This window comes from Callionymus lyra, chromosome 9, assembly GCF_982586985.1.
Source record: "Callionymus lyra chromosome 9, fCalLyr1.hap1.1, whole genome shotgun sequence".
Taxonomy (NCBI): domain Eukaryota; kingdom Metazoa; phylum Chordata; class Actinopteri; order Syngnathiformes; family Callionymidae; genus Callionymus; species Callionymus lyra.
In genome coordinates, this window is record NC_141826.1 from 10,021,439 (window position 1) to 10,044,671 (window position 23,233).

Here is a 23,233-nt window from a genome sequence, read left to right on the forward strand (position 1 = left end):
AGATAGATAGATAGATAGATAGATAGATAGATAGATAGATAGATAGATAGATAGATAGATAGATAGATAGATAGATAGATAGATAGATAGATAGATAGATAGATAGATAGATAGATAGATAGATAGATAGATAGATAGATAGATAGATAGATAGATAGAAGTTGTGTTTTACTGTTGTAAATTTAATTTAATTCAATTTTTGTCTTTTTATTTGTTTTCTTTGTTATGTTATATATTGTACACTGTGATCTTATTTCAAATAAAATATATTGTAACAAAAATAATAATAATAATAATAAATAAAGTGTATAATATAATCGAACATAATGCACTTTATATATTTAGTTATTTTATTTGATGATACTACTTCTCTCGTTGTTTAATGCACATCCAAAATCAAGATGCAAGAATACAATACAAAAAGAATATATTAAACATGATAAATCGTCCACAGAAATGTCAATATTAACTCATTCTAATCATTTAGCGCCCCCTCACGACAAGGTCAGTGTATAACATGTTCACATGTCCTACACAGGAAATACAACTACACATCCATCACGTTGCAAAAAGTAAAGCGCTATTCTATCAGTTGACCACTAGATGTCACAATTGCATCGAATACAGCACAAAGACGAGCGCGTCTTCAGAGAAGAGTGTTCTGTGGAGGTTAAAGTGTCGTAATCGGATACTTCTTTATCTCAAAAGTAATTTCAAAAAATGTATCCTGGTCAAAATTAAAGGTTTAAAATCCCTCACGATGACATGCACGAATCGACCTCCACTTTCAGAACCATTTTTTGGAACCAGTTGTGGTTCTGCTCGTGAGTAATTAAAGTGGCAACATCTTGTTCGCTCCTTCAAAAAGCAGCATATTGTCCGCCATAAGGCTCATTCCCACAAGCATATGTTTTGAGTGTTTCCATCGGTCATTTTACGAGCGCTCGATTCAAGTGTGCGCCATTATTAACATCAGCCGCGGCTCCTGGTGATTTACACAACATCTGTCTGCGCCACAAATCCACCTCTGATCACTTACTTGAAATTGTCTAATAGAATTTTAGTGCGTGGTTTTTAACTACACACACACCCGTATGTGTGTTTGACTCACACCTCGGCGCGTGTTTACAAGCCTGTGCGCGTTCCCTGCGAAGCGAGGAGTTACTATAGGAGCGCATGAACATGGAAGGGATCAGCCGCTGCACCGACGGACATCTCTGTTTTTGGACCGGGAGGTGCTGATGTTTGGGGGGTCTGTGGGGGGGTTTAAAAGTGTGGATATAAATATGTTGCACCCCAAGAGGCCTAGGATTGTGCGCGCCGGGCCGCATGCCACGCAAGCCGGACAAATGATGGCGAGGGAGTCGCTGGTATCAAACAAAAGTGCTGAATGATATCTTCGACCGTGTGTGTGTGTGTGTGAGTGTGTGTGAGTGTGCATCCACGCGTGTATAAATATATGTAACGTAAATGAATGAATCAAAGGTTGTGTGTCAGTGTGTTGTTTATGAATCAATCAAGTCATAATGAATTATTAAAAATAAAAAAAGTGCTTCATATCCTCATCACTCCTCGTTTGATCATTATCTATAGTATATATATATGAAGCATATGATGATATGAAGCACTTTTTTATTTATATATATATTGATTCAAGAACGTGTCCAAATATACATTAAATATGTAAATATATAAATATATATATTACTATTTATTTCTCAATGAAGAGAGATGCTTGCTTCCTTCACTTTTACTCACCTCTTATAGTCTTAAAAAATAACTGGCAATAATTACTTGTTTTTTAAACAATTTATATTCCTTATTTTTTTAATTGTGTACAAATATATGATTCCCATAGTCCTTTCCGTTTTTTTTGGATTCATTTGTATGGAAGTACAACAATTGTGTTTAACCTATGCCTCTGTGTGTCTCATGTAAAATCTTTTTTATTCTAATATATTCACATGGAACGACCCTCTTACCGCCGGAGGGGGTTTTGAACACTCAGAAAAACGTTTGGAGGTCAAGGGGTCTCAACTGCGATTGAATAAATAATCCACACGGATTTATATAATAATTGATCATGTGGATGCTGAATATAAGTGATCATCCTCGGATCATAAAAAATGAACATCATCTTGTCCGCGTATTTTCATTTAAATTCAAGGCTCTTTTCTCCACTGATCAACATCTTAACTCTCCACTTGATGAAGTAAACAGCAGCAGCTTGTGTGATCTAATTTGATCGTGTAAATTGGTAATGACTGATGAGGCACATGCGGGGTCGAGCCTCACGCACGCTCGTGGATCTGAAAGCAAATATATATGACATGAACAGCATCAGCATCCAATGGTTCACTTTCCCACTGATGGAAGTATGTGTTGCCTCTTTTAAACTTTATTTTGATTTAAACTTGTGTTTATTCTATATATTGCAGCTTTTTTGCTTCTTGAATTTAAAACGTGAATTTCCTCCGTGAGTTGAAGAGGATAAACGGACAAGGCTCGGCGGGACGCTCACTTACACACAGCCGCCGGTGAAGCGTCTGGAGCGGGGGACCCAGCGTGCGTCAGGGCGGAGACAGCAGGCGGCACCGCGGGCTCGGTGGACAGCTGACTGTCCGTCTTATAAGCCGCGATTTTTTTTTTTTTTTACAAGGGGAGGGCGGGCGTTTTTTTTTTTTCTGCTCCCACTTTAAACCACACCCCCTTTACTCTCACCCTCTCTTCTGTGGCATCCCAGAGATGGTCCAAAGTGATTCCTCAGGGAAGCAGGGAAGCAGAAGCAGAGCCGCTGACGCACAGGAACTGACTCTTCAATTTGCGCGTAATCGTCCGGTTTTTCATCCAACCTGAGCGGAGACTTTTGTACGCAAAAAAAAAAGAAAAGGAGATTCTTTTCATCTCAAACCAACAACTTGTTTTTTTTTTACCTTTGACACCGACTGACTATCCAGAGGCGCATCTTCTTCAGAGAGATTTTTCTCCAGGAGTCGCTGGTGCCGCAAAACCCTCGTGGATGCTGACAGCGCCTTCTTCCACATGTCGCATCTCTTGTTTACTTTGAGAGAAAAACACGCTCCGGGAGTGAACGCCAAGTGAAACAGAACCACCGCCACTTTGCTCCTCTTGACAGCGCGATCAAAAAAAAGGGAGCAGAGAGAGGAGGGGAGGAAGGAAGGAAGAAAGAGAGGAGAGAGAGAGATAGTGACACTGTGAAGGTGCGTTTTTTGATGTTTGGCATCCACGACACCATCCAGAGGAGTGGGAGTAGTATGAAAGAGGAGCCCATGGTGGCCGGGATGAACGCGGTTCGGACATGGATGCAGGGCGCCGGAGTGCTGGACGCCAACACAGCCGCCCAGAGGTGAGCCTGAGGCGGCCTCTTGTTGCCCCGCGCCGACGCCGCGGATGGAAGTGTTGGGGTGGTGGGGTTCTGGAGGGAAGGCGGTGGTTTTTTTCCCCCCAGAGGACCCAGCTGTCGGATCGCTTGGTCCCGCTGGCCTCGGAAGTTTTTATTCCACTATTTTTTTTAAAAAAAAACAGCATATAAATTGAATCATATAGTAAATATTGACATGTAAACTTTAGAAAAACAAATATTGGTTGACAGAAGTTTTAAAATATAGTTTAAACATATTTTATATTAGTCAATTATGAAATGTAAATGGTTATTTAACAATATTATATTGAGCTACACACATATTTTAAATTGTGTTGTAGTAAATTAAATGCCACTCCTTTAAGATAAATACAATTAAAGTCTCGTTTTTCTACCACTTAATAATAATACAATTTAAAAATCTAAAATAAAACATATTAGTTTTAATCACACACATTTGTGTAACAGTTATTTTAACCCCCGTCACTGTCGCCGGTGCTGGCCTGTGCTTGTGTCCGCAGCGGCGTGGGTCTCGCCCGGGCACACTTCGAGAAGCAGCCGCCCTCCAACCTCCGCAAGTCCAACTTCTTCCACTTCGTGTTGGCTTTATACGACCGTCAGGGTCAGCCCGTGGAGATAGAGAGGACCACGTTCGTGGATTTTGTGGAGAAAGAAAAGGTGAGTTGTTTTACACACTTTGTTTTTGGAATTAAAATATAAATCACGACACCGGCCTGTTGAGTCGCTGACGACCGGGTTACATGTCCTAAAATGTTTCAGTATCTCACTTTAAGTTCTAAGATATTATTATTATTATATATATATTTTTATTTCGCATTCGAATGAAATTAATTTAATTATATTGTGACTAAATTTTGTGTCTAAAACTTATGCATATCTTTACAAGAATATGTAATTGTCAAAGTAAAAAAACAACAACAAATGCTTTTAATTATTCATCATTTTAATTAATACAAAAACAGACGCCTTTTTATTTTAAATTATAGCCACTTGCCGTTTTTATGTAGTTTCCAGTTCAAGTCTGGACTCCCACGGGCTTGGAAATAAATCACAACTTCGCAGTAGAGCAAATATTTCATGAGTTTTATCAACTGTCGCCTGATATTGAATTTGCTGTGATTCTTTCACACGTCGACATTGTAGCTCTCTGTGCGTTATTAATTATTCCAGGATGTATCGACGACAGTGGATGTGATTAGTTTGTCTGCTGTGTGAATATTCCGCAGGAAACGACGGGGGAAAAAACCAACAATGGAATCCATTATAGACTTCAGCTGCTCTACAGTAACGGTGAGTAACAATCAAACGCAAACAAATATACACAAAGATGAAAAAAAAAAAAAAATCTATACGCTCCATACCATATTATTACATTGAAAAAACAACCCCTTGCATATTTTTTTAAAGCTTAATTTAATCATATAATTGACTTTAAAATTAACACGTGATTAATTATTTGGAACACAATCGATCACGTGACGTCAGGGACGGATATCAGTGAACGCAGGACGCTGAGACAGGAAGTTATTTTGACTTTAACTTACACAGGAGCCAAAATAATAGCAAAGTTTGCTGTATTGTTGAACTTTATTTCCTGTACCGACGCACTTTTTAAGTATCAGCGAGTTCTTCTTCATGACTGTCTGTCTTTAAGAACTCTTTTAGCGTCTGTTAGCTTAATGCTACCCCCGGAAGTTCTGGAAGTTAATGCTAATTACGTAAATATAGTGTTGAATCTATAACTTGGATAAAATATTATTTTGTCAACTTTTCGTATTTATAGATTTACCGAACACATATTATATTTCCTTGTAGTGCAGTTCTTGTCAGGGATCAGCACTTTTTGTTCTATATTTCTTGCATATTAAAAAAAAGAAATACATTTTTTTTAGTCTCACAAAGTTCTCAATGATAAATGGGTAGCAGTGTCTTAATAATATAATATAATAAATACTACTTATATTTATCTTAAAGAAGAAACAACAAGTTAAAGCAAATTTAAAAATGTTTCTCAAATTGTAGTTTTTGCATAATAGAAAATGACATAAGGAGAGCAGGACTTGCAATAGTAGGTCAAATAAATAAATAAATGTTAGAAATTAATTTTGTTAAAAGTAAGTCTGATAGAACGTGTTGGTAATTGTGATCGATTGACATTAAAAAACATGTTTTTCCTTCTATCAGGAATCAGGACAGAGCAGGACCTGTATGTTCGTCTTATCGACTCCATGACAAAGCAGGTGAGACTTTATTTATCTTTTCTTTCTCCTGCTCTTGAGGGAGTAATTAAGCATGGAAAAGAGTGTTTTTGGTTTAATATGAAGCCGATATTGGCTTCAGTCAAATAACAGAATACAAATCAAATCCAAATTGAATTTAAAAAAAGGTAGTTTTTAAAGTTGGTTTTACATTGGGTCAAAATATTTCCCTCCACTTTTAATGCAACTTCACACTCAGGAAATCTGTGATTTCCTATTATTCCAAACAACTTTTCAAAGCTGTGTCATACTTTAGATCCATATTTGTTTGTGTAGGAGATTGAGATGATAAGAGAGAATAATTTCTATTGTTTACATTTGCTTTATGTCATATAAAATGTAGTTGAGGAGAGTCTTAAACTAAAAATGCGCATAAATGTGAAAAAATAATTGTGTTAAAAAAAAAAAAAAGGTCATCAGTGGCCATTGATGAGTAGTTTTATCTTTGCTGGTTTTGGTGTTTCCACCACCTTCAACCACAGACCCTTCTCACTGCCCCCTCCTTAGCCTGATGCATACCTGTGTGTCTGAGACCCTCAACCTCAACTCAGCCTGGGTGATAAATGACCTGTCTTACCTGTGGAATACATTTACACAGGCCCTGAAAAGTAGAGGACATACGTCCATGTATTTTGTACAAGCAAGGGTGATCTCTCTCTCTCTGCATGCTTTTATTTTTTTATTTTTTTATCATGGTACACACATCTAGTGTGTCTTTTTGTGTTGATATCACAGTGCGTTGCAGACGCCAGTTGTGGTTTTCATTTTGGGGGAGATGGTGATGCATGTCAGCTCCCTCTTTTAGGACCTTGACCCTCATTTCCTTCAATGTGAGACACAGAAAAGTGCAGCAGCAAGCACAGCAATTCCGTCAGTCAGAAGACCAGAATCAGGCGCTGGCATGCACTATAGGAATTCTCTGTTTGTATAGATAGAGAAAGAAATAATGTTTTGATATCGGCTCTTCTGTGTTGCCAATTCTTCCATGAAGTGCCATTAGGCATGGATTCTGTTTGTGATATTAAGTGTGCATTCTTGCTGTGGTGTGTTTTGTTGTGTTTATGTGTGTGCATGGTGATCACAGCCCTGGAGAGCATGTTGAGTGGGCTTGGAGGGGTAACCAGACTAGAATTTTTGGACGCTGTGCTTTATCGACCAGATGGTGCACTATACTCCAGTCTGGCAGCCCAACTGCTCACACTGTACTATGCATTTAAACATTCATGCACACGCAAACGCATATGTGCACGCAGTGGCACCGAGCAATCTCTCCTCGCCTCAGAACCGAGCATCCAAATGTACGAGGACGTAATTCCCACGGTGCAGACGTCTGCCAGAAAGACGGGCATGACACAATATGAAAAGAAACCACCCACAAATTGGCGTATCTTTCTGTTTAACTCTTTAACATGTTTTCATTTTTTTTCTCTCCAGGCTATCATCTATGAGGGCCAGGATAAGAATCCAGAGATGTGTCGAGTTCTGTTGACCCACGAGATCATGTGCAGGTAAATTTGTCAGTTTGTTTTTATAGTTTCTTTGACACTGGCTTTTTTTTCACGCAAGAGAGGGCAAAGTTATGAAAAGCAAAGCCAATTTACAATAGAAATCTTATCACTTTCTTCAGAGCGGGTTGGGGAGATGGGCCCTGGCCTATTTCTGTTAGTGGCGGTGTGCGCACGTGTTGGTGTGTATGCGTGTGTGTACATCCCTCTCATGTTCAGCTAATTAGGACAAGGAAAAGCTCATTACTCAAACCCATCCTCCTTAGTCTGTGTAATACATGCAGTTTGCCGTGTCCTGACAGTGAGCTATGTGCAGACGAGGACAGACCCGTGTTACACATATAATACGCTCTTAAATATAGACGCTCTCTAAGAAGCTTTTTCCTCAACTTTTAGGAAAAAAACCCTCTAGTTCTCATTGTCCTTCTTTGGCACATACTGGACATTTATTATTTTTATTTTTAATTTGAAAACACACTCTGATAACCCATGATGATCATAACAATGAGATCCTAAGGAGCCACATTATATACTGTAACTATTGTGAATTTATGAATAAAGAAAAAAACAACCTTAATAGGAAGTAAAAAATGGAAAAGAAAAAATCAAAAGAGATTGTGTAGTAGTGTATCAAAAAGTTTATAATGTATTATAGAATGTTATTTATGTTTAATTACAGATTAAACCTATATGTATAATAAAAAAAGTCACAATAAAAACTTACTAAAAGGGAAAAAGTAAATACAAAATAAGCCCCAAAATAACTTTTACAAGTTGGTTTTAGACTTGAGCCAGTTATGAAAAACAGAAACAAACATGAAACTCTTGCCGTCAGAAACATTTCAACACGATCAGTTTTATAGTTTTTCTCCGACCCCACGAGGGCCACATTAAAACCAACTGGCGAAGGGCCATCGGTGTCCCCTGGGCTGCACTTAAGCCAGGTCTGCTGCAACCAGTCGGCATAAAGGACAGATTTATAATAGAATATCCGTGTCATAATCGAATAAATTGTCTGAAGACAATACATTTTTCTTTGATTTATTTTTCAACTTTAATTTGTTGCTGTAAAGTCTAACCTCATATTTCACGGCCGTAAAACACAAGAATAACCGGCGAGATCTTTAAAATATGATTAATAGCAGAGAGATGTCCCTCAGACACTTTCATTCCACTGTAGCTTGTTCTCAAATGCGACAGGAAACGTTAGCGATCAGAAATCTGATCTGGTTCTTCAAGGCTCCCGTCCTGAGGGACTCAAGAAAGTAGGGGGGAGGGTCCATCGCTTCCCTTCCTTCCCTCAATCCTTTTTGTGTATCTGCACATATTCACATACAGGTACTTCCGCACGCTGACAAGAAGACTGAGGTGGCGCAGACATGACGATACTTTTTTTTTTTTTTCGGGGGGAGTAAACACGGTTGTGAGGGGGGGGGGGGGGGGTGCAGGTGCTGACAGCAGGGAACACAGTTACATTGTGCTGCAGTCAAATCATTCAGAAAGAACTCGTCACATCAGTATGCAACCCCCTTCTACCCAGCATGCACTACTCCCCAGGTCCAGTGGGACCACTCTGTGACCCACTTCTGAGCAAGAGAGAGAGGCGGGATAGAGGGAGGGGACGAGCATGGAGGAAAAAATAGGGAACACAAGATGTCTGGTTGTGTGATGTCTGACAGAAATGGAGCTAACCTGAGCCCTGGAGGCTGATTCAACTTTGTATCAAGGCTGGTTCAAGCACAGATACTTCCGCCCCAAACTTTGCCTGCAATCACCCCCGGCTGATCTCACAAGCACTTCAGCCCCGGTCTTACCGCCGAAAGCCTGCCACAAATCCGAAATCACGCCGTCTCTTAAACTTCCCCAAAGTCTCACGCTCTTTGTCTTTCCTCCTGCTTCCCTCGCTCCTCAAACAACTAACTCCCTCTTATCCTCTGTCCTCCTGCAGTCGATGCTGTGACAAGAAGAGCTGTGGCAACAGGAACGAGACCCCGTCAGACCCCGTCATCATCGACAGGTAAGAAGATAAAACATCAGTCTCCATTATGTGCTGCTTTGAAACTGTGGCTAAAATATGGATCAGTTTGGGAAAGTGCAACGTCCTTCCTAGAGAAACAGTGCAGCAAACTGTTCTTGACTTCCCCAATCAGTCACTCAAACTTTTTAGACGATAGAAGAAGTAGTAACATTTAATAAGAGTACTTGTTAATATGTGTGGTAAAACAATATTAGCCAATCACACTAAATAAATCACTTATTAATACCTTTTTCCATACTTTGATTACTGATTTTTAACAGTAAATAAGGACGTTTTGAAGGTTTTGCCAAGAACTACGGTGGCCTTGAAGTATTTCTAAATCAAACATTTGTCAAAGTTAACCTGATTAAAGACAGAGGCCACAATATTTTTTGCAAAACTATTAAATGAAGGCATTCAAAAAAAAAATACAAAAAAATAAAAATGGCATATATTAAAATACTCATTAACGCTCAATCATGCTTGCTATAAGATGGCACCATATAGAGTTTATGTTTTACTAATTTGTAATAGTTTGAAAGCTTCTTTTTCTTAGTTAACTTCACCAAAACAAGCATCTTGACTTCAAGTCAAAAGCTAGTATTAAAATACAGCCTTTTTTCGATTCAAATAAAAAACTTTTCAGACAGTATTAATGAATGTGACAAAAATTATATAAATCATTGTTGTTTTTTTCTTTATTATTCTTTTCCTCATGGACTGGTTAAGGGCCCCGACCTGGTAGTTGGGGACCACTGCTTTAAGACACTTTTAATAAGTCAAGAGAAGTAGCATGGACCTCAAGGTTATGATTTTGAATCTCGATGAGGACATTATAGTTGTTTCTATTTTCTTTTAAGGAGATAATATCAGTTAAATTGATGTGATAGGATACTGTGTTTTATAAAGTTACGTGAAGTTGAGCTGTTGGCAAAGGTATGCACAGTTTCAGTGCCTTTCTAGCTAGTTGTTGAAATAACTGCTCTTTGTGTAAATTGTTAACTTAGCGGTGAATGCGGATGCTTTTTTTTTTTTTTGTTGGTTGTTCTACTGCAGCTCTGTTGATACGTGGCGGTCTGTCAATCAGTGACTGCGTGTGACTTGTGTCGCTGTTTATTATGTTCTATAACAACTTTTGGTTTGACTCCCGAACTTCTGGAAGCTTTTGCTCTTAGAACTTTTCCTCGCCGAGGCTGCTGTGTTTACAACCACCGGCCAACCAAACATCTGTGTCCTCCTCCGAAAGAAAGACAAATTTTGATAAATCGATTCATTTGCATCCACGCAAACTGTGGCGCGAAAAGTTTCTTTCGCGAGGACGTCATCGCGGGGAAGGAGTCGATCTCGGGATCGATTTCCCCTCGCCCGTCGTCTGCGATCCGTCTGATTGTAAATTCTCACACTCGAGTGTGTGAGCGTTAATGAGGCAGTGACCTGTGCTATCTGATGAACACAGCTGTCCTGCTCTCACTGCTGCTCTGTCAAAAACTACCACTTACCTGTTTGTGTGTGTGTGTGAAAGAGACCGTTTGTGTGTGTGTCTCGACTCGTTCCGCTCCAGCGAAGCAGAAGGCCTCACCTCAGCGCTCCCTCAGACAGCTGCACCCCACCACGTGTCCTCAGACAACGCTGCTGCCCATCACTCTTGTGCCACACTTCTCTTGATGTTCGTCTTCCACGTGTCCGTAACTTGTTGAATTTCCTCATCTGCTCGACTAAAAAAAAACAACTTTCTCTCGGACTTGGGAGCCGAGGTCTACCGCTTTGGCGAGCCGATCTGTGAAGCAGCTTTTTTTTCCCCCCATAACCGAAGCGTGTGTTGTTGCTCGCTCATGGCGGCATATATTCCCCCGACGCTTCCAACGGCTCAGGTGCGAGGGCATTAACGAACAACAAATTAGAACAGGGGGAGGGAAAAAACAACAGTAACGTTGCTTGTTTTTTCTCTTTCTGGACAGAAAAGTAGGTCAGGTGAGAGAAGATGGGTTGGCTGAGAGGGTCAAAAGGAAAAGGGGGATCGATGAGCGATGAGTGAAGGAGGGGGATCCTCTTGTTTTTTCTCATTTGGTCCGTGGCAGCGGTGATAATCAGGATTCATAAAACAAACAAACAACTGCCAGGGAGGGGCGGAGGCGGGGGGACTGACTCAATTACCGCCAGTTCCCCTCCTTCAAATTCATAAAGAAATGCCATCAACGGCTCGTCTCCACCCTTGAAGTTATTTAGTTCGTTAAATAAGGGCTCGTTAGCTCGCCGCTGTTTCGCGGAGATGATTAGATTTTACAGGCCTAATTAGCCGGGCTAGCTCTAACTCTTCTGGAAGAGTAATGGGTCTGATTGCCTAATTAGCTTCTCTCTCGTTAAGACGGGGAGAAACAGGCCACCGCAGCAAAACCGCAGGAATGAGGAAAAATAAAGTCAGCTAATGAGAAACTTATTTGATTGTTAGGAGAACAAATCTGGTACAGTTTGAATCTTCATCGCTCTGGGTTAGAATTTGTCGGCCCCCCTCCTCCTCTACTCCTCCTCCTCTTCACCTCCTTGTTTCTCGTTGAAGAGGGAATTTGTTTTGGCATTTCGCTGTCTACGATGGTTCTGGTTTTAATTACGGAGCGTATTTTTTCAGCTGTGATAGCAAGAGTAACTTTTTTTTTCAAGTTTGACAGTCGTCTAAATGTTTTTCAAGCAGCTCTGATTTGGCTCTGTTGTCTTTTTTCTACTCGCCCTCATGTTGACTAAGAGTTGGGAAAGTTTTGTTCATCTTTTTTGGAGTTGCGGTGTATATCCATATAAGGGTCGTGAATAGAACTTTCTTTTTGGCCAAAATGACAATCTAACGACCTTTATCCTCCTTGTCTGTAACGTCCAATTTTGTATTAGAAACCCCAACACGGGAAATTGGTCAGAAAACAATTAAATAATTCCTCATTTTAAGCTTGTTTGTAGCAACGGCTCCCAGTCTCTCAGTTTAAATCTCATGTCTACGAACTGACGCAAAAATGTTGTATCCTGAGCCACCACAAACAAGCTTAAAATTCAGACTTTTGTAGGAACAATATCTCATGTCAGGGGTTTCTAATACAATTGGGACATTACAAAAGAGCACTATAGAGGTAGTTTGATGTTTTGTAAGTTTGTCCTTTTGGACGAAAAAAACTGTTCTGTTCACAACCCTTACATGGTCTTACACTGCAACTTTTTGGTGTGTCTTTTTGGACGAAAAAGAAAAGTGAACCCCATTCGATACGTACAGTGGACACCGTAAATATACAGATTTACTCTTAGTCGATGAGAGTGAGTAGAAAACGAGTGAAATGACTATTGAGTTCACTTCAACCAGTGGTCACGTCTTTATTTTGTGTGTTTAACCCCGAGGTGCGTTTAAGTGGAGCGAGACCTTGACGTGACATGTTGTGTCTGTGCTTGACACTGGGCAGGGGGAAAGCAGCTGAAAGGTGAGACGCTCCCGTGCGCCTCTCTGCTTCTTCCCCGGGGAAACATATGGTCCACTTTACAGAAACAGGATAATCGTAGGGGGAGCCGGTAACCCCTCCGACTCCACTTCCAGCTCTCGCCATCACTACTGGTTAGCGTTGCTTAATTGTATGCAGCCACCGGCATGTCCGTCCATCGCAACTTGTCTTTTTCTTTCCCTTTGAACACGTCGGATAATGCGTTTCTGTTCGTCTTTATTTTCTCGTTGAAGCTACATATCTGCCCTGGCGGAGCTATGATAGTCCCTCTAGCTCTCTGTGTCCTCCCTCGACTCAAAACACCTGCGTCCCCTTCCTGTTTGTCCGGCTCCCTCAGGCCTGCTCCAGGGTGTCCCCTGTATCACGCTGAGCCTCTCCTGTGGCAGCAGAGAATGGTCTGTGTGACCAGTGATAAGGATCCACTGGAACAAGTCCCATGATCCCCCCCCCCCCCAGTTTGCATACGCACAGTTGCTGTTATTTTAGGTCTATTTCAGTTTTTTTCGCGCTCATCTGTTTTGGTTTGCACACACTCCAGCAGCCCGGCTGATGATGTGGCCCATTTCCTCACTTGCATGTCTGTGCTTATGTATCCGCATCAATGTTGCTTGTTTCCTCTGGAGTGTGTGTGTGTGTTAATAGAGGCCATTTCCTGGCAAATGTGTGTGTGTTTTGAGTGAAGAATGTCAAGCAGGAAGTGCTCCTCCCTGGGACAATGATGTCATGGATGAAGGTTTCCTCTTCTCTGAGCGGTTCTCGCAGATTCGTGTCTGCTGGTTTAACCTGACCTAACGTTGGCTTGTGTCTGGTCAACAAATTTACTTAATATTGCTTAATAAGCTGTTGAATAAAGGAAACTATCTTTTTTTGCAACCGTCAAATGCAAGCATCACTTCGGCAGAGTCTCATAATCATTATTTTCAGAGCCGTAGTTTCTGCCAGTTGACAGTTAATACAGAGTCCATGTCAGAGTGACATTTAAAAGCGTTCAGCTCACAAACCAGGGTAATAATGGACACCAACTGACAATTTGCAACATCATCTTGTTGTTTTAATCTTATTAAATAACTATTTTAACCCATTCATGCACAGATTTGGTTATTTTTAGAATTAACTGCTTATCTGTTTAAGTTGTTGGCGAAACTGCACTGAAACTGGAGTAAAATAATAATGTATATCTTTTCCGTTGGTCATCATGCTGGACATTTAAGGTTATTTGCACTTATATGAGCATCACAATATTTATTTATAATTTGAATTACGCTGTAGCTTGATGGCTTAGTATTCTTGTTCAGGACTCGAAACACAACAAGAATATCAGAACATTTATGTTTTGTTTCTTATTTCTACAGCAGCTATTAAACAAAACCTTGCAACAACATTCAAGTTTTAGAAATCTATATGCTTAATGAAGTATCTAGTTTCATATGGCGTGAAGAAATGATTTCATCAAGTGTTAAAAAAAGTAGATATTGTATTATGTCCTTTAAAATCGATAGATTAAACTGATTAGGGCTTCTTAAGGAACATTAATTTCTACAGTATAAGCAATTAATTGTCTTGCATTTCTTATTTATATTAAAGTTGTTTTTTTTTAGTTTTTGTATGAAGAGAAATTCCATCTGTGGTTTCTTGTATTTACTACATTCTTCAGGCCACCATGAAAATAGTCACCTCTATGATGTTGGTAAGTTTTCGCCTGAGCAAAGACACTCAAAAGTAGCTTGTGTGATCAGAAGACTCCTGTGAAGATGATGACAGTCGTATTTGTGCTGAGCTCACCTTTCATGTGCATATCTTGTTTGTCACTCAACTTCCTGATCTCGGTAGCGGGGAACCCCCTTATTGTTTTGCTTGTGTTTGGATGCACTTCCTGGGGTGAGAGGTCACGAGTTGCCTTGGCTGGGCTAACGTGCACAACTGAATAATGTATGTCATTGACTTTATGTCAGCCCTGCCAACCCCCCCACACCCAAGCTGGGCCCACCCATGTTTAATTCATCTCTCTCATTGGTGTGTATGTGCGTGCGTGAGTGTGTGTCAGTACGCGTGCGTGTCGGCAAAGTCACATGTGTGTCATTTAGAGGCCCGGTCTGCACCTGTCCAGCCATTAGCCCCCTTCTCATTTGCATATGATGCTAATGTAGTTTACTGGCTTCCGTCCCTACAGCCTAGTTTCACTTTCATATCCGCTGTGCGTCGCAGAGAAGGTGAAAAACACAGTTTTTCTCAGACCTATTCAGTTGTTTTTTATTTCATCCTAATGTGATATTCAGAAGACATTAGAAGTAGAACTGTGTATTGGCAAGATTCTGGCTATATGAAACTTATTATGATACATGGGTGACAATATATTTTTATATTATAGGAACAAGGATATAATTGTATAATTGTCAACTACTTGACTCTGGTGTTGCAGAATTTAAAGACCACATGACTCTTTCATTTGTTTTGAAACCAAAGTCGTCTGTATCCTCTTGTCCTCAGCCATTGCCAGGATCCTGCAGGATTATATTGTTTATTTAGCTGTGGAGGAAGTAATGACTCCTGCCATCGTGGGATTGGAAGTTAAAATTAAACAAGAAATGAACAGATTTTAATAGAATTATTTGTTTATTTATATTTTACACTTAATTTATCAAAATACAAACCATAAAAGTGTCAATAAATGATGATTTGAAATCCAAAAAATAATGATATAGTGATGTTAAAAAATCAATACAGTATCGTGGAAAAATATAAAGCGATATATCGGTGTATCGATAGTTTCTCAAATCCCAGCCTGTTGCTGCATATCATGTTGCGAAGCTGCTTCTCTTACAAGGTTGAAAAGATACCATGCCACGAAATCCTTCAGCTTTTCTCCCCAAGTCATGCGCATATGATGATCTTTTACTTGTCTTGAACTCACATTTCCAGCATCAACATTTTTCCTCTGAAAGTTTTCCAGTTGATGGAAAGGGAGTGGGGGGGGGGTACACTGGCCATGGGCTGGTTTGGGTATTTGTGTCGGGCTCAGGGGCAAGAAATGCAAGAGTTGCTGGCTCATCGATATGCAGGCAGAACTCTTCTCCCTCAGGTCTTGGCTGCCTCACAAATCCTGCCCGTGTACAAACACTTACCAGCACACACACCTACGATGCAGCACTGACAAAGTTCTGTACAGTACACAATGCATATGCAGACTCACACATACGCAGTAATCCTGAGCTTACACACACACACACACACACACACACTCACTATTGACCTGCAGCTCCCTGCATCTGTTTGGTTATGTTCTTTTTTTCCCCTGCAATGGTTTCCCCCTCAGGGTTGGAGGAAAGCGTGGCCCCAGGGGACGAACGGCTGTGCTGATTGACAGCCCTGAGTTTGGAGGTCGAGGAGCCTCTAAAATCGCTTGTGCTTCTTCCTCTCTCATCTAGACCTTCAGCAGTCTCGCCCCGAAACGACTCGAGCGCTTTTCATTTGCAAACCAAAAAAATGAACACATCACTCCCCGCGTGGACGTTTTTGTTTATGCTCATGTGAAACATCGCATTAGCACAAGCTGTTTCTGTTTGGTGGTGAGAAAAGATGAGGCGAGCTGTGGAAATAACTGCTTTTACAGCTTCGAGTGTGTTAACCCGAGGAAAGATTGTGTCTCTTAATTCTTTCCTCAATGGGAGCGCTGCCATCCCACTTTATTGGTTGTTAAGCTAATGTTTCCCAGATGGACCTCAGGTAACCAACTGTTAATAACATCTGATAAAAGTAGTTCAAAAAATGTCATGACTCATGAAGAACAAAAGTTATTTGTTGTAAATCTTTCTTGTTCTATTTGCAATTTTTGCTGTGTCATCACTTTTCGTGACATTCCTCGCTTGACCTGGCCTGTATTTGCTCGCTGCCTGCGTCTTTGTCCCAGAATGGAGGAGTTCGGTCGGCCAGCGTTAACCCAAATGAGTAGCGTCCTACATCTCTCCGAGCTATTTTAAACATCTTTTTACATGCTTTGGAAATTGCAGGCCAGGAGAGATATAGACAGTTGGTGAAGTGGAATAGAATAGGATATATTTATCATATGGGAGCCATCATGTCAGATCTAGCGGCGAAACCGTTTTTCAGGATTTAGTCTGCGACCCGACCTAGAAGATGCGCTCAATTTGTTTTTTAAATGAGGCGTGAAGAGCGTGAGCATGTGCCTCTAGGTGTGATGCTTTACGTTTGTTCATGCAGAGGCATTGTCTTTTTTCTTTTTTCTTTTTTCTCGTGCTCTGATGTCTTGCTGCTCCAGCGCACAGCCAACTAAGTGCCCGCTCTCCGGCAAAAGCCTCACATGTTACAGTAACAGAATGTCTGTGGTTCCCGACAGTACGTCCAGGAAATGTTTGACTGCTATGTTATCACTTTTTAAAATGATACAGGTTTTTTTTGTCCATCGATAATTGCATGACCTTTACGGGGTTTGATCTAAGATATGACCAAAATGTCAGTGCTGAATCACATGCACAGGAGTATACACTATATATATATATATATATATATATATATATATAAATCCATCACGATATGGATGATTTTATACCATATACCACCGTTTCGTGTTTTCAGAGTATAACTCTCCAACCTATTATAGAAACTGCTTGCTTTTTTTCTCCCTTTATTTTGGAACTATATCAGAATGTCGGTAGTCGATACTGGTACATTTTTGGATACTTTAACACCTTTTCTCTAGTATGATTTTAATCCTCTATCTTTAAGGCCACAACTTTATTATACAGGAGAACAAATCATCTTTTTTTTTTTACATTAAAAGAGTGGTCATTGTAGGATCTATTTTCTTATAAATGTGCAAATAAAAAACAAAACCAATAAGTGCGAGCAAGCTTAAACTATAATAACTGACCAAAAAACGTTTGTGAACCTACCACTCAAATTCCATGCTTTGCCACTTTAAGCTCCATAATTCTAGCTTTTTGACTTTGTTTGAATTTGGGTCATATTTTCTTTGACTTTTAAAACCTTTTGTGACTCTTGGCTGCAGTCTCTGACTCTATGCGACGCTTCTGGTCAGTGTAATCCAAATTATGCTGTAAATAAAACGGTAAAAATAAGGTTTTATTTAAGAAAACATGAGCTCAGAAACCCTTAAAACCTATAACTTGTAACATTGTTATTGAAATACATACACAGAATCTCAAGTTATTTGAAAAACTGGAAACGACATGACCTCCTTGGCAGAGGCGATTGTTGTGACTGCTTTGATCTTTCTGTAGCACCCCAACAAGATGACCTCTGTGTTTCACACCAACGTTAATAAGCTTTAAGCTTCCAGGACAATCCCGTTATATAGATCCATTCGTTCCAACACTCAACCTTGCATCTCAAGTCCTTCTTCTCCGGGGTAATTCTTTTTTACCTTCGACGCTGTGGCCCAGGATGTAGGTCCAGGTGTCCAGGATGAGTGTTGGTGGCCTGCTGGGCCCTCAGAAAGATGTATAGTCTGTTGATTGTTTTCCATCAATCTGTCCAGGAAGAATGGATCGCTGGCCAAACGCTGTGAGCAGCGCTCTCAGTTTCACACACCACAATAGAAGGAAAACCTGCTCGGCATGGGGGGGGAGACAGGGAGGGAAAGATATGGTGTGCGATAAAGATGCTGAAAATAAACATTACAAACGGTTTAGTAACATGAAAAAAAAAAAGAAGATGGATTTAGACGGCTTTTATGTGAGATTTTCTATGCCATAGCAGCCGATATAACATTTTTTCATATGAAATCTTGACATTGAGCTCGACTAATTTAAGCTTTAAAGTTAAAAGACAATAACAAATCTTCAAGGAAACGTCCCCTTCTTAATTAAAAACCTCAAGCAGCGACGTCAACACACAGTCAATTATGGTCATTGGCGCCGCACCATCAAAGGGACGATATATACAGTATATGTAGATATTTCCACGTTCTTCAGATATTTCTTCTTACTCTGCATTAATCAGCAGCAAAACGAGACCCGGCGCATGTCACTGTTTCACTTCAAAAAGCCCGGTTGATTTTAAAGGGCCTTTGTTTGTGTTTATGTTACTGATGAGGGGGGAGACAAAGTAAGGCGTAGGAAATCGACTGAGACACTTTGTTGTCTTACACCGCCTCACCCTTTTGTGTCTGCGCTCGCTTACGGTGTTTGTTTACCGAGAGGCTTGACCTCGCTGGGAGGAATGTTCTCTCGTTCCTCCTGTTTATCTCCTTCACTGTCTCCATCTAAGTATCTCTTTCTCCTCTCATGCATATCTGCCCCTGTTCAGCGCTCTTTTGGTCCTCCCACTCAAAACTGCAGGTTTTCCTTTTTCACATTTTTTGGTTTAATAAGTGTTGGAATCTTCCTGTGCTTGAACACAGTGTGTCATTGAGGATCGTGGCTGAGGCTGAGGAGAGCGGAGCTAATTATCCCAGTTATTGGCTTCTTCCATGTAGCAGTTTGTGATTTACATGAGGTGACATTCAGTTCAAACATTCAGACCTCCACCACCTTCATGTGCAAAACAATTAGTGATGACTATTCCTCCTTTTTTTTTTTTTTTTTCCCTGATCCTTTATTGCACTTTTCCTTCTCACCCGTTGATACCTAGAAGATGAGTGAGGTGTAGGCAGTTGACTGCGGAACTGTGGGTGCAGTTTGTAATAACCCGCTCATTAATTTGGAAAAGTTTTCTTAAAGCTTAGATGGTATCCATAAAGGAAAAAAAATAAAATGAAGTTTAATCAAAGTAGACTTTTTGACGAACCTGATCTAGTTTGAGATTAGTTGTTGAAGCTCTGTAGCGAGAGAGTTTATGGCTGTTTTCTGAGGACAGCGCTACGGTTAACCCTTAATTGTAAGGTAAGGTAAGGTAGAACTTTATTGATCCCTCAGGAGGTCTCCTTCGGGAAATTGTTTTTTTTTCCAATTAGCCACAGCAAATACAGATTTTTTGTCATAAAAAAGAAGTCAAAATAGAGCAAGAAAAAAAAGAGAAATAAAGAGAAAGAACAAGATGATACAATCTAAGTCTAAAGATAAAGAACATAAATCAAAGAAAAATGAGATTTGACATTTAAAATCGCTTTAATTGCTCAAAAGCTTGTTCTATATTCAAAAGTAAGGCGCCATCTGAAAAAAGAGACACTTGGACTGACTAAACAGACCAGATTCACCTTCACATTAATCACATGTTACACAGGCTTTTCAGTACAATATATTTGAATGATGGTATCTATACAAGTATCATGATACAGCATCGATACAATACATCATGATATATTGCGAAACTTTGCAACTTTGATATGTTGTGGAATCAACAGATTTTTAAACACACTTTATTAAAATATAAACCATAAAATAACTATGATAAATATGTGTCTTGAGAAAAAATATGACGTGCAATCATTTCTCACACCCCTATATACACTACCAGAATATGCATGCATGAATACAGTAAAACTGGGCTTAACTTGTAGCTGCAGTGATTTATTCACTGAGAGGGAGCGAGACAAAGACAAACTTACAAACATCCCGCTAATAAAACACATCCCCTCCTCTGTCAGGACGCCCGTGTTGGCATGACAAGATGTTTACACACACAATCACGGCCGCGCTCTGATGTGGGGATGGATGAAAAGCGAGAGACGAGAGCATAAGAAGAAGAAGAAGAAGAAGAAGAGAGGAGGCAGAGATGTGACAGTCGGCATCGGGTACAGGCCGCTTTCTCACTGGTTGACAGGAGGACACGGTAACTCAGCCGAGAGGAGAGCGAGAGAAATGGAGACATTTACGAGCGACAGCACAGACAGCGGGTGCACCTGTAGCCCGAGAAGATTATTTTCCTACAGTAGGAGTCAAACACATTGTTGAATGAAAACAATTAGACGTACAAGCTTTCCCTCTTGTCCCGCAGTGTGGATTACAAATGAGCAAACCTGGCATTTATCACATTACTACAAACATTTATTAAAGCCGGTTCCCGTCCAAAGCAGCGGAGATAACGGCGCGTAATTGCAGAGACTGGCTCTATTAGTTAAGTATGCCTAATGTCACTGCCTCAGAGCATTAATGGACGCCGTAGTATTATGTTCCTAGCGCTCATTACCACCCCACTCCCCCTCAAACAGATACACACAATCACACACTCGCTCCCCCTGCACTGACCCTGCAGCAGGAGTCTGTGCCACACTAATGAGAAATGGAAAACACTACTCCACATGCTCCAAGACACACACACACACACAGGCATGCAAGCGGACACACACTCTCGGCAGGAGCCATTACAAAGGGGACAGAGGGGTACAAGCGTATAATCACACATGCCCAGGGAAACAATTGCGCCCGTTATCAGAGTGATCACATTATAAAAGTTTAATAAACACCAAACGGCCTAATGGTGAATTAGCCTGCATCTGCCCCGCGTCGTGCCGGGCTATAATTAGTGGTTTAACAGAGACAAACAAATGTTTTTATACACGGCTTTCTACAGTTTACCCAGGTTTTTTTTTACCCCGCCTGTATATAATATGCCTTGTTGAGTTAATGGAAAATAGAATTTTTATCCATCTCTATATATAATTCAACGGTAACATTTTCAAAAGCAGCTCATTTCATATGGCTTAAAAAAGCAGCATATGATCATATTAATAAATCTATTTTCAAGAATACAAGTGTATAAAATACATTCAAAACCTTCCTTAATCCAAATAGAACTCCAAACCTCTACCTCTAAAAAATGTTGTATACAGTATTCCGAATTTTAGAGTGGGTGAAAATCACTGACAAAAACATGTCTAGAAAAACTGATTAGGGAAAAACAGTCAAACTTTTTTACATGGTGAGAAAAGATCTGGAAAACTGTGGTAACTATGCTGCCCTTTTAACAGCAGCGTAAAACTATAGAACTTTTTTACTGACTTTTTTTGTACAAATATGACAATTTGAAAAAATATAGTGCCAGTATAAAATATTCACATATTCATTATGATTTATATTATTTATAGTTAAATTAATATATCATGCAAAGTATGCAGTGAAACTACTTTAAACTAGTTTACTGTTGTAATATCCCTCAACAGTCATAGCAATTAATTCCACATGATAATTTCACATGATAGATTCAATTGTCTGCCCCTGGATTCAAACTGTGCACCTTTTAAATTGTTTATAGTAGTTGAAGCAGGAAGTGAAAAGAAGGTAAGACGAGTCTGTTCAAGAGGCTGCAACATTGACTCGAAAGCACCCAGAGTCTCGCAAGTTATCGCTAAAAAGAAAAACACACTCGCAAACACTGGGACCAGTGAGAGCAGGAGTTGGCCTGAAGCCCCGGTCTGGTTTTCTAAGTGGCACTTGAGATGTGTGTGGAGAGAGGCGGATGAGTGCTTGAGATTGTTGAGGAGGAGGAGCAGGAGGAAGGAGAGGGAATAAGGGGGGAGACCCAAGGAAGAAAAAAGAAAAAGAAAAGTGACAGGAAGCGATGCAGGTGAATGACGTCGAAGAAGAATCAAAGTCTTATCTCTGAGGGGCCCGAATCCCAGTGTCTACTTTGAGGCGTGTGAGCAGACATTGACGTAAAATCGATGGCGATTTATAATTTACCAACACAAGGACCTATCACTTTTTATAGTGCCTCCATCGGCGCTCATCAATATTACATCAGGAGAGCCGACTCTCGACGTGAGGGTGAGAAAATGGCTGAGGAGAGAGAGAGAGAGAGGGAGAGAATATGCCTTTGGTCCGATGTGTGTGTGTGTTTGTGTGTGTGTGGGCGGAGGGCATCTGCTGAGGTTGTAGAAAACATCGCTTCCAGCAGATACACAAATGTGCAAACGCGTACCCTAGCGCACATGCCACTGTGTGTGCGTCCGCATCTGCATGTCCGTCTGCTTTGGTGTGTGTGTGTTTGTGTGTGCTTGCCCGGCTGAGTGACAGCTTAGTATTGATCCGTGGGAGGCCCCGGTGTCATTAGACCCAATATGGACCAGCAGGCACACGTGGAGGTCAGGGCACAGCGTTTGTGTGTGCGGGTGTATTGGGGACCAAGTGTTCAGCAGTGACAGGCTCAAGCCTCTGAAAGAAAATCAATCATGTCATAAGGGGAAGGTTTCCTCCACCAGCACCCCCCTTCTTTTTCCTCTATTCTCTCCTTATCCTTTCTCCTTTTAAGCCTCCTCCCAGGCCCTCCTCGCCCCACTACATAGTATAAATACAGTTATTATTGGACACAATGCATCCACACTCGCGCTTGGACTCCGGGGGGCGGGGGGGTCAGCACGCAGGTTGCATGTATGATTCCCTCAGATCAATCTGCGAGGTTATCTTGACAAAAGCGGCCATTAGTGACAGAAGTGATCCCGGATCAGCCCTCATTAACTGAAAGGGCACGGGGGCTTGTTTGTCCAGATAAAACAAGTGACCCAAAACCACAGCCAATTAACCGAGAGGGTCGTTGAATCGTTGACATTTGTTTTTTCGCCCGAAGTTTATCCCAGAAAAAGAAGTGATTAGCTTCGCTTTCTTGCAAATCTTAAAACCGTCCTTCAGTTATTTATTGTGAAGGGTGGCTACACACACACA

General features: G+C 40.7%; 1 protein-coding gene across 3 annotated transcripts in view; it reads left to right on the forward strand.

Annotated features, from left to right (window-relative positions):
* The first annotated feature begins 2,571 nt into the window (after window positions 1–2,571).
* LOC148071777 (transcription factor COE1-like) overlaps window positions 2,572–23,233 on the forward strand; it is a 67,843-nt gene continuing 47,181 nt past the window's right edge. For all 3 annotated transcript variants that reach the window (XM_087799630.1, XM_087799631.1, XM_087799632.1), the window contains exons 1-6: window positions 2,572–3,367; window positions 3,904–4,060; window positions 4,630–4,693; window positions 5,588–5,643; window positions 7,096–7,169; window positions 9,115–9,183. In XM_087799630.1, the coding sequence (XP_087655756.1) occupies window positions 3,234–3,367; window positions 3,904–4,060; window positions 4,630–4,693; window positions 5,588–5,643; window positions 7,096–7,169; window positions 9,115–9,183 (554 nt within the window). In that variant the 5' untranslated portion in view covers window positions 2,572–3,233. The remainder of the gene's footprint in view (window positions 3,368–3,903; window positions 4,061–4,629; window positions 4,694–5,587; window positions 5,644–7,095; window positions 7,170–9,114; window positions 9,184–23,233) is intronic.